Genomic DNA, 19,721 nt, shown 5'->3' with positions numbered 1-19,721 from the left:
GTTTTAGGGTGACCAGATGTCCTGATTTTATAGGGACAGTCCCGATATTCAGGGCTTTGTCTTATAGAGGCGCCTATTATCCCCCAATGTCCTGTCCCGATTTTTCACACTTGCTATCCAGTCACCCTAGTGTTCCTAGATAAAAGGAAGTGTGCAGAAGAAGAATACCCATGTGATTGTCTCCTCTTGGTTGAAGTTAATATGAACTGCAATCTGCCCTTGATATTCTGGAGATTTATTATATTTATAGTGTTTTTCGCAACATAAAATTAAATGAGAAAAAAAGAGAACATTTTACAATTACTATTATTACAGTAGAATGACTCACCCAGAGAAATCCATTCCATGAGACAGTCTGTGGGCAACATATCATCTTAATGAAGAGGAGCATCAGCAGCTTTGCCATAGCTTTGTGCTAGTGTAATGTCAACAGACCCTGGTTGTCAGTGGGCAGGATCGAACCTGGGGCCTTTGGAGCTTAGTGCATGAGCCTCTATTGCATGAGCTAAAAGCCAACTGGCTGTTAGCTAAGGTTTTACAGCAGAATCATTTAACTCTCTCTCTTAAAGTGGTCTCGGTGCCACTAGATGGGACAGAACACCACACCAAGGAGCTTGTCATGAATTTGGACTAACCAACAGTCTAAAGAAGACTCTGATTATGGCACAAGGTGTGTTGGCTGCACCAGACGTTTCAATAGCTAACACCATGCTAAATATTGTGCACAAGTTCTGCTATCTAGGATCATCTGTACTGGAGAACTTATTGCTAGATGACAAGCAATTCTTGTATATTCAGCCAACTAACTAAGGGCATGTGAGAGGAAACTAACACTGAACACCAAAAAGCAACAAGGGGTCCTGTGGCACCTTTAAGACTAACAGAAGTATTGGAGTCTTGCATCTGAAGAAGTGAGGTTCTTACCCACGAAAGCTTATGCTCCCAATACTTCTGTTAGTCTTAAAGGTGCCACAGGACCCTCTGTTGCTTTTTACAGATTCAGACTAACAAGGCTACCCCTCTGATACTGAACACCAAGATACACATCTAGCAGACATGCATTTTGAGCACATTGCTGTTGGGTGGCGAGGCCTGGATCACCTACCACAGACATGAAAGAAGGCTAAACATCTTCCACACACCCCTGCTGTCTTTGCCGTATTCTAAATATCAAGTGGGAAACCAAAGTTCCTGACACTTGAGAAAGCAACATTGCCAAGTCTAATCACTCTTCTCGAACACAGATGTCTCCGTTGGCTTGGTCATCTGCACCCGATGGAAGATGAACATAGTCCAAAGGATTTCCTACATGGAGAACTTGCAGATACCCTGAGGCCACTGGGCTGACCTAGGTCAGTTACAAAGACATTTGCAAGAGGGACCTGAAAACTTTCAACATTGACACCATAAGCTGGGAAAGATGCAGCTAGCAACAGGCTGCTCTAGAGGCCTGCACTTTACCACAGAGTCAAAGAGCTGATGAGAGGTGGTTGTGAGAGAGGAAAGTGAAGAAAGTGAATAGCAAAGTGCAGCAGTTCTCAAGCGCTAGTAATGAGTTGGCTTCATCCTCTGGCCCCCCTGTACCTTACACTTGCGTTATCTGTGGCAAGGACCGTCACTCAAGAATTGGACTTTTTAGCCACTTGTGATGCTGCCGAATGACACACAGTAACTGGACTTCTTTGGCACTTACACCATCGTTTTTTGAGACAGATGGTTGCCATTGTATAGTCTTTAGGGGCAAATGACCATAGATTCAGGAGAGTTAGAGATGTAAAAGACCTATTAAGTTACCCAGCCCAACCACTTGCTTATGCAGTATTGCTTCCTATAGTACATTTTCAAGGGAAATCTAAAACTGTATGAAGAATACTTGCAATCACATCTGTTTGCATGCATAAACCCCATAAACAGACTTTTATGTGTCCAAACAAATAGGGATATTATAGAGACATTATCACTCTAAAATCTAGTACATTTCAAAGAAGGAATTAAAAGCAGTTCCAGATTCTGTCCATTTCTATGTTTTTACAATCACAATTTCTTGTGATTTAAAATGGTTTCCCAATGCTGCGTGAAAGATTCCAAACAATCTGGGAAACTATACAGGGGATAGACTGAAACTGACTTTAGTCAAAGTGCTGTCAAATGTAAACAAACAAATAAAACTGAGAAACTTTTCTCCTCTAACCTCTTTCAGTTCCAGGAATCTTAGGTGTTGCTTGTAACAATAGTAGGTAAAAACTTTTCAGTGAGAAGTGTGATTTTTAAGTTGACAGTTCCCTTCCCCCACCTGGCACATACCTCTCAATCATACATAAACTCTGGCTCTCAAGAACAATAGTAAGAGTAGGAGCACCTGGTACTTCCCTTACAAGTCTCCAACAGTTTCTCCACAGACCTGTCATTCTTTATCTCCCGAGATTTTGCAATATATTTTTGAACACAAGAGACTCAGTTACCAATATCCAATATCAAATGGTTGTTTGAAAACAGAATGTAACCCAAGTATTTTATCACTGGTGCATAATAATAGTAACAGAAGCCATGTATACTCCTCCTTTAAACACAACAGTGTGCATAGCATTACAGTCTGCACTGCAATATTCATTTAGACAGACAAGCAACAGAAAGGTTATATTTAGATAAAAAGCACATCAGGATTTTTTAAACAGCTGCAATTATGTTGCCCAGTCAGTCCTCGGCTTCCATAATTTATGAGATCTAACAGATAAATATCAAGCATCTACCATTAGACCTTCTCGACAGCTAATGAAAATATCTCCCTTTTGGTAAGTGCCTCACATGAAAATTCAGTAGCAAATGAAACACACAAAAAAGTTCCTGGTTGAGTGAAGGTTAATGGGAATAATGAATTTTTAAATTTTGTTTCATATTCTACTTATCTCTAAGTCCCATTGTGTGTGTTCATATGTGTACATTTAATTGTACTAATTTTCAGGGGTCTCTATTTCCAGGAATTTTGTGTTTAAATTATTTATCTGTAAGAAATAATGCAGCAAGTAGGGATGCATAAGATATTTTGTCTACAGATATATACACCATATACATCTTACCTACAAAAATATATGTTTGTAGTATCTTACTGACAAGCAGACTGGTTTTAAGATAAACTCTTATTAGGAACAGTAATGATGTACAAAACTAAGGTAACAAACCTTATTAAAGTCCTCCAGAAAGTGAAGAGTTGTCAAACTTCTTGGAGAATTTATTCTATGCAGTGGTTCTCAAAGCCGGTCCACCGCTTGTTCAGGGAAAGGCCGTTTGTTTACCTGCCGCATCCACAGGTTCGGCCGATTGCGGTTCCCACTGTCCGCAGTTTGCTGCTCCAGACCAATGGGGGCTGCGGGAAAGGCGGCCAGCACATCCCTCAGCCCGTGCCGCTTTCTGCTGCCCCCATTGGCCTGGAGCGGTGAACCGCGGCCAGTGGGAGCTGCGATCGGCCGAACCTACGGATGCGGCAGATAAACAAACTGCCCCAGCCCGCCAGGGGCTTTCCCTGAACAAGCGGTGGACTGGCTTTGAGAACATTGTTCCATAGCACAATGTAACTGGATCTTAAGGTTGCAAAGGGAAGGTTTCTTATCTTATAGTAAGTGGAGTTCTTCGAGATGTGTTCTTCCTGTGGGTATTTGCTGTGGGGTGCACATCCACTATGTGAGCCCAGGACCAGAAATTCGTCAATTGCAGTGTCAGTTATATAAGAACATAAGAACAGCCATATTGGGTCAGACCAAAGGTCCATCTTGCCCAGTATCCTGTCTTCTGACAGTGGCCAATGCCAGGTTCTTCAGAGGGAATGTACAGAACAGGCAATCATCAAGTGATCCATCCCCTGTCGCCCATTCCCAGCTTCTGGCAAACAGAGGCTAGGGACACCATCCCTGCCCATCTTGGCTAATAGCCATTGATGGACCTACCCTCCATGAATTTATCTAGTTCTTTTTTGAACCCCTTCAAAAACACAACCTCCTCTGGCAAAGAGTTCCACAGGTTGACTGTGTTGTATGAAGAAACACTTCCTTTTATTTGTTTTAAACCTGATGCCTATTAATTTCATTTGCTGACCCCTAGTTCCTGTGTTTTGAGGAGTAACTAACACTTCCTTATTTACTTTCTCCCCACCAGTCATGATTTTATAGACCTCTATCATATCCCCCTTAGTCATCTCTTCTCCAAGCTGAAAAGTCCCAGTCTTATTAATCTCTCCTCATATGGAAGCTGTTCCTTACCCCTAATCATTTTTGTTGCCCTTTTCTGTACCTTTTCCAATTCCAATATATCGTTTTAGAGATGGGGCGACCACATCTGTACACAGTATTCAAGACGTGGGCGTACCATGGATTTATAGAGAGGCAATATGATATTTTCTGTCTAATCCCTTTCCTAATGATTCCCAACATTCTGTTAGCTTTTTTGATAGGATGTTCTCAGAGAACTATCCACCATGACTCTGAGATCTCTTTCTTGAGTGGTAACAGCTAATTTAGGCCCATCTTTTATATGTATAGTTGGGATTATGTTTTCTAATGTGCATTACTTTGCATTGATCAACATTGAATTTCATCTGCCATTTTGTTGCCCAGTCACCCAGTTTTGTGAGATCCCTGGTAACTCTTCACAGTCTGTTTTGGACTTAACTATCTTGAGTAGTTTTGTATCATCTGCAAATGTTGCCACCTCACTGTTTACCCCTTTTTCCATTGGTCCACATCTGCATGCTACGCCTCCTCATGCCACAAACCAAGGGCATAAATGGTGGTGCCAACAGTCTGCCCCTTCAGTTCCTACTCCACTGTGAATCACATGAGGATCCAAATCAGAGGGGAAGGAGAGCAGGTCAGGAATACCACAAGTACCACACATCTCAAAGAAATCCAGTTGTTATAAGGTACGTAACCTTCCTTGCTTCTTCTAGTGTTGGTCCCTATCTGTGTTCCCTCAAAGCTGCGCGGTTGGGCGGCCGCCCAGGAGAGATTCAAGTGCCACACACTTGATTAGCAGAGCTGCGCACATCTGGCAGGCAGCAGCATGTGTTCATGTGCCCCTCCCCCCGCTGCTTTGCAGCCACGTTGCTCCTGCCCTCTGCCTTGGAGCCCCTGGCCAGCTGCTCCCGGGACCTTCCTGCCGGCTGTGCAGAGCGGGGGAAGGGGGAGGCACTAATATCAGGGTGTCCCCCTCCCTCTGCCCCTGTACCCCATCTCCACAGAGCAGGGTCGTCGGGACAGGGATCAGGAGCAGGAGAGCTGCTGTGATCTGAGGTCTGAACGAGCGGTGAGTGAGTGCCTTAAAAAGACAGCTCAGGATCTCCCTGTCTCCGTCTCTTTCACACACACACACACACACACACACACACACACACACACACACACACACACACATTCTGTCTCTCCCCTCCCCCCTGCCCATGTACCCCATCTCCGCAGAGATGGGGGCAGGGCACAGGAGCAGAAGAGCTGCTGTGGTCTGAGGTCTGAATGAGCCTTCCCACGGTCAGCGAGGGTGCCTTAAAGAGACAGTGCATGGCGTCGCTCAGAGACTTCCCCAGCAGACAGTGTACACACACACACACACACACACACACACACACACACACAGAGTCTTTCACCTTCACCTCCCAAAACATACTTGTATTATTGTTGTTGTTACTTCTTGGTACTTCCTGCAATGTACAGATATTCTCTGTAATTTTATTCTTTCAAAGTGTGTTATTTTAGTTTTTTGACTGGTCTATGCATTTCATCATTTTTATTTCTCTCTTACACTTAAATTTAATTCTTTGAGTAGTGAGTTCTAAAATGCCTAACCTGTCCTGGCTGAAGTAATTATCCCTATGGTAACTTTTTAAAACTATATATTCTATCTAAGTTTTTGGTTTCTACTGGTGGCGCACATAGGCACATACCTCGGTGCACATAACAAAATTTATGCCACACATGGACGGAAAAAATTAGAGGGAACATTGGTTTGGTATTAACTGTGGGCGATTCCCAAACCATGTTTATTTTGGAGAAGGGTGCAAGAAGGTACCTGGCACCACAGACTGTGGGACTGCTGAACCAAAGGATGCATCATCTGCCAAGGCATAAGTCAGAGCATAGTGCTGAGTCAATGTATGGACAGAGCTCTAAGTAGTTGCCCTGCAGATTTTGGAAAGAAGGACACCTTGCAGTGATACTACTGAGGTAGCTTGTGCCCTATGTGAGTAACCTTTGATACAACATGGAGGAGAAGTAATTTCTGCAAGCTGGTAACAGAGGAGGATGCAGCCAGAGATTCACCTCAAGAATCTGTGGGACGATATGGCCTTGCCCTTCATTCCAGCTCCTCAAAATGGCTTTGTCCAATCCAAGTAGAAAGCCAGGGAAAGGCTTTCATCTAATGAGTGTCATCTTCTTTCATCTCTCAAATGGGGCTTTGATAGACTCATTTGATTTAGATGGAAATCCGACAGGACTATAAGAACAAACATAGGATCTAGGCCATCTTCATTAAATACAGGAAGAAGCATGAAGCCAAGGGGTCAAAGGACAGTCTCATAAATGCTGCTAGTACTAAATTCAGATCCCTGGGAGGGCAAGATAGCACAGGGAAAATGCTAACAAAGCCTTTAATGAATTGGACTGTCATGGGATAAGTGAAAACTGAGTAACTCTCTATTGGCGGGTGAAATTATAGCTATGAGATGCACTTTCAGTGAGCTGACTGGAAGTCTTGATATCTCAGGTGGCCAACGTCTTCCAAATGGCCTTATCCAAGTCCAAGATGGCTTCATTCATGTATAAGGCCATCTTGGCAGGAGATGCAGAGTGGAGGATGGCTAAAAGCTTTGCATGTAGGTCCTGCACTTCCTCCAATGGAATTTGAAGGGTGTCAGCTATCCTCCTAAGCAGCTCTTGGTATTGCCTGTAATTGTCAGGCAGAGTGGGGAAGACTGGCAATACCACCTCATCTGGGGATGAGGATGAAACCATAGAGTGTTCTTGCTGTACCATCTGCTCCAGCTGCGTCTCTTGATATTCTGCTAGAGCTTTCTCTCTAAACACTGGAGATTGAGGTTGGTATCTGAAGTATTATGATTCTGGGCCTGGTGGTAAGGATCCCATGCACCCAAATGTGACCACATAGGGTCGTATGGGTAGGGAGGTGGACCATATGTTGGTACCAGTACTCCTTTGGGGGTCAATATGGGTCCTGGGCAGGGGAGGGTCTCCATGAACCCTGTCAGGGCTAGACTTTTATAGGGAAGCCTTATTGTAACTGGTTTACCATCTCTTGTTCCTCCTCTGAGTAGAATTCTCCGATTCAAGAGGTGGGGCCATTGGTGTCACCCGGGTGAGGGTGGTATGGATGGAGGTGGGACAGAGACAGCATCTTGATATCATAGCTCTGTTGGAGGTGGGGTTGGGGAACGGATGGTGTTTCAATGTGTAACACCAACACAGACCCCGGTTGTCGGCAGGCAGGATCGAACCTGGGGCCTCTGGAGATTAGTGCATGAGCCTCTACCGCATAAGCTAAAAGCCAACTGGCCCTTAGCTAAGGCTGTAGAGCAGACTCATTAATTTCTAAGTGGTCTTGGTGCCACTAGAGGGGACAGAACACCACACTCAGGAGGTGCATGGGTTACAAATGTCCTGTACTAACATTGGTTACATGAGGATCAGGGACTATGGATCCGGGTAGATTGCCAGAACATCTTGAAGGGTGCATCTCAGTTGAGCTGGAAGAGAACTGGCTGGAGTCTTTAGTTTCAGGACCAATGGTGCAGGCTTAGGCGTGCAATATGACACTGCCAGTGTACAGGAAATGCACTGCTTACTATCTTTGCATGACTCAGAGGACGGTTTTGGAACAGCAGAAGCTTCTGGTATCATCGATGCTTGCCCAATCTCACCAGGAGTTCTAGGTGAACACTGTATGGGACACAGAGTCTTGCTCAAACTGAGAGAAGAAGTGAAGCTGCTCTCCTGTCTGAGGACCTATGAACAGACTTCTCTGCTCTTTTGTGTTTCTTATCCTTGTCATGCTTCCACTTGGTCTTTCAGCTTGGTGGGACGTTCTGCCAGTGCCACCAGAGCAATGCTCAGTGGTTCAAGTGAAGAATTGGAGAACGGAATGGCCCTGGATCTGATCTAGGTCTCATGGTTAGCTCTATAAAGGGTTGGCAGACCTGTAACTCCCAGAGCCTGCCTCGTACAGGGGGAGACAAGTGGCTAATCCCACACCTAGATAGAATGCGTAACTCCCTCAAGCAGTGGAAGCTGGTATTGTGAGGGTCACTCAGAAGGAGATCTAGGGGCAGGCAAGGCAGATTTGAAGCCAGGAACCCTGGGCATAGGGGAGACAGGGTGGGGGAAGGAACCTCCCCAACTCTAACTAACTAAACTAGATTTAAGCTAACCAACTATGTAAACATAAGAATGAAATACCTATTTACAATTATTTACAGGTAAAACATCGAGTGAAAGAAAAGAATACAGGTGGATTCTGTCCCAGACCACGGGCAGTAGAAGACAAACTAAAGAGGCGCACCTACACTGAATACTCAGAGGAACCAGCACTCAAAGAAGAAGGGAAAGGATGCATTCAAAAGTCAGGAAATGCACATAAAACCTTAACTCCTCTCCTTTATGAAACTGTGCTTTGATTGTCTTTAATTACATAATCACATACAAGTATTTTTATAGGAGCCCGTCTCATTCCACGCTTGGTTCAGACAGTGCGTAAGGAATGAGCAAAGGAAATATGACACTGATTTTTTTTTTTAAACTTACGGAAACAGAAGCAAAGAGGGAGTATGCACACAATACAATTGCTATCTGTCTATTATAATTCAATAATGTTATATTTTGAGTATGGGAAATTAAATTCCAAATGTTCAATACCAGCTTCTTATTGTGAGTGCCCAAATTTGAAGTCAGAGAATTGCAAGTGCTCAACACCTCTGAAAATTAAGCCTTATTCATATTCTTATGCTTCTAAGTGAAGTCTTTACCTTAAATCATGGCACATTCACTGGGGACTCCAGAGAACCCAGATTTCCAACTCAAACACTGACCTCTTCGTGTAAATTCATTCTCGAGGGCATGTACATATACCATATATTTGTGCCCTGAATAGGTAAGGATATGTGGCAACCTCTACCAGTGAATGTGCATATATTAAAACCAACTTTCAACAAGGAATTAAAACTTTGGGGCCTATTCTTATCCTGATAAATTGGGGCTGTCAAACACCATCCCATTATTATTAATTATTACTATAGTTATTATTATATTAATTGGCTCAGAGGGAGGAGCAGCGAGGTTGCAACATCCCAGTCCAAAGGTCCAGTCAATCCATGAAATTAGTGCAAAAAACTTTCAATCTCCATCTACTCTGCAAACAAATTATGCAGCTTCATTTTGATATGATTCATCAGGGATGCTTTAATTCTTCAGCAAAAATAAGGGACACAAAAGATACTCACAAACCCCATTCAGATGAAAGTGATTCTCTAATCCCTCCTGAAGGCCAGAGCCTTCATTTAGATCATTCTTGAAAGATATTTTGTGGCAGATCCAACATTACCTCATCAAGTGTGCCTCCTTCAGGAACTCACTCTTTTCATAGTCTGTTGCACCCTTCTTCAAAGTCTATGCAACACAAGGCCACAACAAGTAGTTAGCACAATTTGATCACTGCCAGTATAACCCATTTATTATCTATATAAGAAAAATTTCTTCTTCTAACACACACACTTTTTCTATTCTAAATTTCCAGTAGTGGCTACAATGTAATAGGCACTTTCTAAACTGAAGTAGGCATCTATGCCCTCTTCCTACTCTGAGGAGCTCACAGTGTAAGGACAGACTAGTAAACAGACAGCAGGGTATGGGGAAGGGGAGTAACACCTGAGGCTAAAGACACTTAGGAAAATTGTGTTCCAGCTCAAAGGAGTTGCCTGTAGTTGTGCAATATGGTATTAACCATGTTTTCAGATGGATCCCATTTGTTTTCAGCTCTCCCTTTCTGCAGCAATGCAACATGCTCTTGATAAAGGTAAAGCTACATGTTCAGTGTTCAAGTACATGCTGTTACACCTCCCTGCTCTCCAGTTCTTGTTTCAACTGACGGTTAAACAGGAGGGAGATTGGATCATTATATCAAGTCACATTCCTGTGGCACTGGGATATATCTACACTGCAGTTGGAAACCTGCCTCCCAGCCTGGGTAGTCAGATTTACACTAGGTTTGCTTGAGCTAGCACACTAAGTCACTAGAAAAGGTGATCCAGAATTTAAATATTTATATATGTGATTTAAGTTAAAATGTTTAACATGATTGACTGTCTCAGATAAGGAAAGGCCCAAGATTTGACATTAACAAGTGCTGTGAGGGGAGCTCAGCCCTTAGTGATTTCCACAAGGATTCCATGAGTGAATCAGTGGCAGGGACAGAAATAGAGCCCATGTTTCCTATGGCTTAACCACAAAGCCATGTTTGCCCACCTCAGACCATGCGGTTGCTAAAGGGGCTACACAGCTGAAATTACCTTCACTGCCACTTTGGATTCCCCATTTCCAGCTCCTGTGATATCTACTGCAGTCCCTTCGTACACCTCTCCGAAGGCTCCACTTCCCAGCAGATTATGCAAATTCAGTTTGTCCCGAGGAAAGGCTGGCAAAGATTCAATCTCTGCCCGAGTAGGAAGAGTGCTACAAAACAGTATGGCTTGTTATAGCTTTAAAAATAAATAATCATTCAAATAAAAACGTGGTTGAGGAATGCTCTCGAAATTTTGCCTTAAACAAATTTGGTACAATTTGTCTCGAACACAGTTCCCAAGAGACTGAAGTGATGCACAGGAGGGAATTACACCTCTTGTGTACCTAGAGCCAGATTTATACCTGTCACAGCACAGAGGATGCTGAGCAATCATGGACTGATATTCCACAGTGCCACAATGGGAGCAGCTGGGTCCTACGCTCTTTTAAAAAGCTGGACCTTATTTAGGTGCCTAGATGGAAGCTGAACTCTTTTAACAATCTGCCCCAATTGTGGGCACTGAGTCACTTTCTCTGGGCCTGATTCTCTGTGTGCTGACCCACAGCTCCCACTGACTTCACTCATAGTTTTAGGTGCTTGGCATCTGTGAAAATCAGGCCCACGAAGGTCGGCTACATTTTCTGCTCTGGAAGTTGCTTTTACACATGTCACAGTTACATACCTCACAGCATAGCAAGCATTAGACAATCCCACAGCATCAGCCAGCCCCCTAAGTTGATCTAATTCTTTATCTTCCCTGACGAGCACTATCTGCCCAGGCTGCGCAGACTTTCTGAACTTCAATATTCTGTGCCAGACTGGAAGGGAAAAGCAGAACATAGGAGATTGCACTTTGACATCCTTTTACACAAGTAAGCTGAATAATTACGTTTGCTTCTCCTCTATATCAGAGACCCTTTTCTAGTCCCTTTCCCGCATTTGGGTTTATACATATGAACATCAGTGACATACCTGATGAAACGATTACTAACCATACCAGTGTGAGTTTACAATGCAAGAACGCAACTGCACCCTCAGTGTCCCTCTGCTCTCCTTGCAGAGAACTAAAATCATTACAATGAAACTTGCCACTATGAGCATAACTGGTAATCTCTGGTGACCCAAAACATGAGCATTCTCAGGTCCCTTCTAGCCCCAAGTCTTCTGCATGGGGGCTATACAGCACCACCTAGTAGAGATCCAAGTTTCTACTGTGCTGAGTGATGGAATCACAAAGGGCTAAGGCCAGGAAACATGCTCCAGTGGTTGCTTGGCACCTCACAAGATCTAGCTCTAAAACACCAGCTGGTCCTTCTCTTACATTTCTGATTTGTTTCATTTTGTTGTGGTCTGGCAGACCCACAAAATGTATTAAACTTTGTAATCACATACCAAAAGCAAACAGTGCAATCACAATTAAGATGAAGGCAATCACTCCAGTCACAACAGCTATGGTAATGGTTGCCTCTGGGCGGGGCGTAGCATCTGTTAAGAAAGAGAAGAGTAGTTCACTGACAATGCAACATGGGTGAACACTACTGAGCTAAGCAAAACTGGGGCTTTGTCTACACTGCACTTTCGGCGTTAAAACTTTTGTCACTCAGGGGTGTGAAAAAATACACCCCTGAACAACAAAAGTTTTAATGACGAAAAATGCTTGTTTGGACAGCGCTTTGTCAGCGGGAGCTGCTCTCCTGTCGATGAAGCTACTGCCCCTTGTTCGGAGTGGTTTTATTTTGTTGCCGGGAGAGCTCTCTCCCAGCTACAAAGAGCGACAACACTGTGCCCCTTACAACGGTGCAACTGCAGTGGCACAGCCACGCCATTGTAAGGGATGGAGTGTAGATAGAGCCTGTTAGAACTCCCACTCTGTGCCATTCCTCTAACCTCTGACGGTTGTAAATGAAAGAAGAGTGCAGAGCTGTTCAACTGTTAAATAGTTAGGATGAGATTTTCAAAAGCCTCAGTGCATGCCTACGTCTGTTCCCTCTGAAGTCAATGGGAAAACTCTCACTGATGTCAATGGGAGCAGAATTGAGCAAACGCTGAGCTCCTTTGAACCCCACCCTTACTTCATTCGATATACGACAGCATCTCCAGACAGTGTAGAAAAACATATCCAACCCAGTGATAACGAGTGCAGAGAGAGTTTGGTCCCAGTGTTTCTTTGAAAAGAAAGTTAGCCCTAGCACTGCAACTGGGAATCTTCACAGAAACACTGCTATTAATTGCTACTTACACATTTTACACTATAGATGCTATAACATCTTCAAACAAATAGTTGTCTCTGTTCATAAATCATTGGGATTACTCTGAATAAAAATGATTTGTGTTGGTGATCTACCATTTCCATGGTTAGCTAATTTGCAGAATAAAAAGTACAGCACATACCTTTAACCAACACTATATTGTCACTGATGCCACTGTATTCACCCAGTCCCAGCATATTTGCAGCTGCTGCTCGAAACTGGTAAGTTCCTTCTAGGTTCTTGGCCTTCCATGTGCATATATTGGTACAAGAGCCATTGTAAACCATCTCCCAAGAAGGCTTCATTTCACTTGTGTTCCAGGAGCCCTTCCTACAAAGTGCACAGCAAAACAACAAAGATATATTAGCTAGTTTTTGTTATTTACAGCTTCTGCCATACATCATTTCAACAGCATGGCCTACATGAAGACTTACTTCTTGCACATGCTCTACACTCAGTACCATTCCATTCATGTGGGTTTGGCTGGAGAAACATAGTGATATTAACATGCCGTTCCAGTAACACAGGAGATGACACCTCTTTAGCCTGGCATAGAAAATGAAATGCCAGCATGTTTTGGACATACACGGTGAGGGCATCCTTTCTGCTTTTTTAATATGCCACTCATAGCCAGGATCTCAAAACATTGTTATATGATTTTAGGCAAAACTCTTCATTTATTCTTTGTACAGTTAGAGGTTTTAGCTCTCTCGGGCCTAGATCAGTTCAGTGCCCCTTGTGTATCAGGTTTCACAAGCTAATACAGAAAGCATGTCATTGGCAGGGAAGACACAATCCTTTAGCTAGCCAGTTTCCCACAGTATCTGCTGGCTGCCAGGTATATTGCTTCCTTTTTAAGTTGGCTTTGATTGGATCGCTTACCAAAAATTCAGAGCAGATTATACACCATCTGAAGAAGGAGCATACATTAAATCTGTAGGACATGTCTGACTCGTCCTGTCATGTTACACGATACAGGTATACTTCATGTGAAATGGCCTTGTACTGTATGCCAACAAACCCCACAACTCACTCTAAAGCAAACAGGACCGCCCAGAGGGGGGGAGGCAAGTGGGGCAATTTGCCCCAGGCACTGGGCCCTGTTGGGGCCCCCATGAGAATATAGTATTCTATAGTATTGCAGCTTTTTTATGGAAGGGGCCCCCAAAATTGCTTTGCCCCAGGCCCCCTGAATCCTCTGGGCAGCCCTGAAAGCAGAACAACAGAACAAAAACATCTAGCCCAGAAAGCCATGTGGAAGCTAAATGTATGCGTTGTTGGGTTATTCATGTTACTGACAGAGCTCTGTGAAAATCAATGGTTATCCTCAAGGAGATTATGCAAATATTTTCTTTGGTATTGATTAGCTGGGTTCACACTTACCTAACTGGGTTCAAATGAACCTTAGTTGGACCCATTGCAAAACTCAGTTGAAACCATTGACTTTCTCCTGGGTTTACATCAAAACCACATGAGAAAAGTAAATTTCACAAAACTGATGAAAAATCAAAGATGAATCATGGAGAATTCAAAGCTTGTGACTGTGTATAACCCTTACATGAGATAAAGCTCCTCACGCCTTTCCTCACCTTGGACTCCCTCACATGGGTCAGGTGCAATTTGGCCTTTAGCAGATCAAAATCATCAGGTCTCATCGTATCTCAGTTATCGTATCCAGTTCAGTATTGTCATGTACTCATGGTAGAAGCTTACAACACCAGGAAAGTATGCCTGGGTGAAAGCTTATGCAGCTGAAGTATGCCAAGCTCTGGCAGGGCTGTCAGTCTTTCACTATCATGAGCACTAAATTAACTTAGGAAAAAATAATGCACTGAGTTTTATTTTTTGGTTCTTTCCCTAACCCCCCAATCTACAAAATGTCATAGAAATATCCCAGCAGAAGAACCCCCTTTGATATTATGCAATGTATTCATCTTTGGGAGATTTAATACTTACATTGACTCTGGAATGCCCTGACAAGATTCCCCTCCAGATTCCTTATCAGGAATTGGAAGAATCGAAGACAACTCTTTCTACAAAAAATATCCTGGCCTATACAGTTACCCCATATGATCCCAGAACAGGACTTTTTAAAGTTTTAGCTACTGTTGTGTAGATGCCTATGAGTATAGACATGTTCACTAAAGCTAACCATTTGCAAGAGGATTAATTGAAGGAGTTCCCAGTAACCTGGAACATTTAATGCCCTTGTCTGACAACTACTTAACATTTCCCCCACAATTCCTCTGGATAATGAGGTATCTATACTTCGATTAGTGATGAATATGCATTAATTGATTCAGAGGTTTGATTTGGAAAAGCATCCAAAACTTCATCTGATTAACCAGTTTACCCAAACAGATCTATGCATCTGGGAAATGGCCTGGATATCTTATTAGAACTAGTTTTCTTATGAGATTTCCAGAACTTTCTGGTTTTGTCTGAGTTTATCAGAGTCAGAAATACTTAGAGGATAGCCTTTCCTAAGACATTTCTTAATCCTCAAGGAGCTGACTGAGGAGATATCTGAGCCATTAGCGATTATCTTCGAAAACTAATAGAAGATGGGACAGATTCCAGAGAATTGGAAAAGGACAAATTTAGTGCCCATCTATAAAAAGGGGAATACGGACAACCTGGGGAATTACAGACCAGTCAGCTTAACTTCATTACCTGGAAAGATAATGGAGCAAATAATCAAGCAATCAATTTGCAAACACCTAAAAGATAATATGGTGATAAGTAACAGTCAACATGGATTTGTCAAGAACAAATCATGTCAAAGCAACTTAATAGCCTTCTTTTACAGGGTAGCAAACCTTGTGGATGAAGTCTGAGCATTAGATGAGGTATATCTTGACTTTAGTAAGGCTTTTGACACTGTCTTATGTGACCTTCTCATAAACAAACTACAGAAATACAATCTAGATGGAGCTACTATAAGGCGGGTGCATAATTGGTTGGAAAACCATTCCCAGAGAGTAGTTGTTAGTGGTTCACAGTCAAACTTGAAGGGCATACCAAGTGGGGTCCTGGATCTGGTTCTGTTTAATATCTTCATCAATGATTTAGATAATGGCATAGAGAGTATATTTATAAAGTTTGCAGATGATATTAAGCTGGGAGGGGTTGCAAGTGCTTTGGAGGATAGGATTAAAATTCAAAATGATCTGGAGAAACTGGAGAAATGGTCTGAAGTAAACAGGATGAAATTTAATAAAGACAAATACAAAGTACTCCACTTAGGAAGGAACAATCAGTTGCACACATACAAAATGGGAAATGACTGCCTAGGAAGGAGTACTGCGGAAAGGGATCTGGGGGCATAGTGGATCACAAGCTAAATATAAGTTAACAGTGTAAGACTGTTGCAAAAAAAGCAAACATCATTCTGGGATATTAGCAGAAGTGTTGCAAGCAAGACATGAGAAGTAATCCTTCCACTCAGCACTGATAAGACCTCAGCTGGAGTATTATGTCCAGTTCTGGGTGCCACATTTCAGGAAAGATGTGGACAAACTGAAGAAAGTCCAGAGGAGAGCAACAAAAATTATTAAAGATCTAGAAAACATGACCTGTGAGGGAAGATTGAAAAAACTGGATTTGTTTAGTCTGAAGAAGAGAAAACAGAGAGAGGACATGATAACAGTTTTCAAGTACATAAGCAATGGGCTTAAATTGCAGCAAGGGAGGCTTAGGTTGGACATTAGGAAAAACTTCCTAACTGTCAGGGTAGTTAAGCACTGAAACAAATTATCTAGGTAGGCTGTGGAATCTCTGTCATTGGAGGTTTTTAAGAGCAGGTTAGACAAACATCTGTCAGGAAATGTCTAGTTATCACTTAGTCCTGCCTTGAATGCAGGAGACTGGACTAGATGACCTCTCGAGGTCCCTTCCAGTTCTACACTTCTATGATTCTATTATTTCAAAATTGCCTTCAGATATATAAGGAAGACTTAGCCACAAGGAAGACTAAAAGCTCCTTGGGTCTCTGGCCTAAATTTTCAAAATTGATTTTGAGTGTTTTGGGACATTTCAATTTTTGGAAGCCTGAGACACCTCAGAGGGGGATGATTTCCATAATGAACTGAGCACCAGCCCTCTGAAAATCAGATCCCTTTAAACTGTGTCAAGTTGAGTACCCAAAAAATCAAGGTACCTAACATTTCTAGTCACTTTGGAAAATTTAGGCCAGTGTGCTTGTGAGGTCCCTGAATCTCCTCATCAACTCCTCAGCCTACCTCTTCTATTAGTAAGCACAGATGAGCAATAAGCTGAAAGCCCGAATTCCCCCCTTCAGCCATAAATCATATTGATGATCTTCCTTCCTGTCTTGCCTGAAAACAAGACATGCAGGAGCATGTAAATACAATTTCAAAACAAAGGATATCAAACATTTAGAAATTTCTAAAATTTCTTGATTCCAATTTGGGATATGGGCCAAAATGTAAGCTCATTAGTATTTAATCTGAACCTATTTCCTACTTAGTTACTGTAAAACATTCTGCTGAATACCCATACACAAATGAACCATCTATCATTTGCTAGCAGGAGCGTGCTCTGCAATTCACTTACCTGCTTTCTAAAATGTGGTAGGTAAGATTGCTTCCATTGTCTTCAGCTTTTTCCCACTGTACAGAATTTTTATTCTCCTCTGCTATTTGGGGGATTCCTGGTTTACTTGGAACTCCAGCTATTGTACAAAGTGAGAAAATGTAGAATTCTGAAAACATGGTATATTAATACACACATTTCATATTCTGAGAAAAAGGTGACAAGAGCCAGGACTAGAGCAAAACTTCGACATGCACCTGGGTGTTGAGTCATGTGAAGGAACTGGAGACTCTCGTCTAAAAGGCTACTCATGAAAAAGGAAACTTTGGACTTTTATTCATGATGGGAAACTTCACAAGGTTCATTCACACAAATTCAGACTTCTGCCTGGATTCACAAGTTCTTATAACATTAAAAGTATTTCATTTCAATTCCACTCTCTCCTTCCCCATCTCCCACCTTTGAAAGAGTGCTCCAATTTTATTTTTGGCAGATATTTATTTTGTACCTTTTTTTTTTTTTTTTTGGAGTTCATACAGAGAGAAATCAGTGATTCTTACAAGATGAATATTATGTGGCAAAGCACCCTGAAAATGTTTAACACTATTTTGAGGGTGCAAGTAATCTAGGATCACATGATTTTAAGGGCTTACCCCTAGTTTTAAAGCTTCCTGGAGGTGAGGTGCTTTTTGCTCCGGTTACGTAAATAACTGCTGCTCGCACAAAGTAGTTGGTGTCAGGACGAACTCCCGTGAGATGACATTTATACATGGGACCTGCCGTACAGGTGATGTTTGCAGGACAAAACCAGCCATTTTTTGTTTGCCACTAGAAAAATAAATTATCATCTGAGTCAATAGTCTCACTCTCTGAGGGCCTGATCCAAAGTCAATTGCAATCAACAGTCTTTCTATTGACTTCAGTGGCCTTGGTATGGGCCCTTAAAGAAGTGTGTATACAAACATGAGTATTGAGAGGCTATTGAGACTGGGGGAGCATGAACTACAAACCCTCTTCTGACAGACCAAGACCATCTAGAAATTTGATGTTATTCTTCAGAGATTTACAAGGCCTGGAAATCATACAGGACAACAGAGTGGGTGGCACCTGCATAGGTGTGCAAGAGCAGGAGAGACCATAAGCAGCCTTCCCCTTCCACACCTGTGTTTGGCCTGTATCTTTGGCTCGCTGTGAGTTTTGCTTGCCAGGCTGATCCTAAGTGAAGCCATCGCGATTATGATCAGCGCTATTAAGACAATCATGCAGTCTAGTAGCGCCTCTGGCATTTTCTACCGTGGTTCAGTCGTTAAACCCGAACTTGCCATGTATATTGCTACCATTGTAGCATTTACTTCATAGCGCATGCTGCAGGACTGATTTGTTTCCCCAGCAGTTTCTTTCTAGGCCTGCCCCATGTAGGAGATGAAAATAAAATTCATAGACTGTTTTTTTTAAAAATTATTTCAACATTAAAAAAAATTGGAGCCCACCTATTTCTTTCTAACCAGGGCACACACTGGAGAGTGTGTAACGGGGCTATTCCTTCCCCAAGAGGTTCTGGATGACTCAGCCAAAAAGCGTTTGGAACTCCCGGAGAACGCCTGCTGCAGGGGCAGTTCTCCCTTGTTACTGGCCAGTGCTGCCTTCACCTTGCCCCTTGGTGGAGTATTACTACTGGCAGGGACATTATAGTGCCCAAATTACCCAGTAGGACTCCTTGCATCCTTCCCTAGCTCCCTACCCTCTACAAGGCTGGACAACATCTGGCCTTTAACCTGAAAAGAAAAGGGTATTTTTTACCTTCTGCAATTCAAACCAGAAGCTGGTTATGTTGCCATGCAAAGGAGACCTCCATTCTAACTGACAACTGGTGTTTCTGGCAATTATATGAACTGGGACAGGCGGAGTCTCAAACGTTGCTGCAAACACAGGGGCACTCTCAGAAAACCAGTTCTTCTCTGGATGAAAAGCAAGAACCTAACAGGAGAAACAATGAAACATATAGTCTCAAGCCACTCTGAAAACTGCATTGGATGTTGTTTTGGTGGTGGTTGTTATGGCAATGTGAATGCTTCCTTTAGTCATTCAAGTACCTTGGAACATTACTTAACTGTTTTAAACAAAGTTGATACTCAGGGGAAGATTAAGACTGTACGGCCTGAATCCAAACATTCTGGGCCTTCCCACTAAAGCTATGGGGACCCTGAGACAGAACTTCTCTTGGCCGCCAGCCCCATCCAACAGACTCTTCTCAGCTCCCCAGTTTCATCTTTCCCACAGAACTGCTCCCCTCTCATCTTTCCCACAGAACTGCTCCCCTCATATTCGTTCCTTGTGTAACACAAGCATTTCCGCAAACCTTTGGAT

At 42.7% G+C, this 19,721-nt stretch overlaps 1 protein-coding gene across 1 annotated transcript in view; it reads right to left on the bottom strand.

The window, feature by feature from the left end:
- ROS1 (ROS proto-oncogene 1, receptor tyrosine kinase) overlaps positions 1–19,721 on the bottom strand; it is a 95,955-nt gene that overhangs the window by 18,116 nt on the left and 58,118 nt on the right. The window contains exons 31-38 of the mRNA XM_034766886.1: positions 19,155–19,331; positions 18,008–18,182; positions 17,376–17,493; positions 12,943–13,130; positions 11,944–12,036; positions 11,234–11,369; positions 10,559–10,721; positions 9,595–9,659 (exon numbers count right to left, since the gene is read on the bottom strand). Of these exons, the coding sequence (XP_034622777.1) occupies positions 9,595–9,659; positions 10,559–10,721; positions 11,234–11,369; positions 11,944–12,036; positions 12,943–13,130; positions 17,376–17,493; positions 18,008–18,182; positions 19,155–19,331 (1,115 nt within the window). The remainder of the gene's footprint in view (positions 1–9,594; positions 9,660–10,558; positions 10,722–11,233; positions 11,370–11,943; positions 12,037–12,942; positions 13,131–17,375; positions 17,494–18,007; positions 18,183–19,154; positions 19,332–19,721) is intronic.

This window comes from Trachemys scripta, chromosome 3 (assembly GCF_013100865.1).
Source record: "Trachemys scripta elegans isolate TJP31775 chromosome 3, CAS_Tse_1.0, whole genome shotgun sequence".
Classification (NCBI taxonomy): Eukaryota; Metazoa; Chordata; order Testudines; family Emydidae; genus Trachemys; species Trachemys scripta.
The sequence above is the reverse complement of the archived record's forward strand: the minus strand, read 5'-3'. Positions and strand labels throughout refer to the sequence as shown.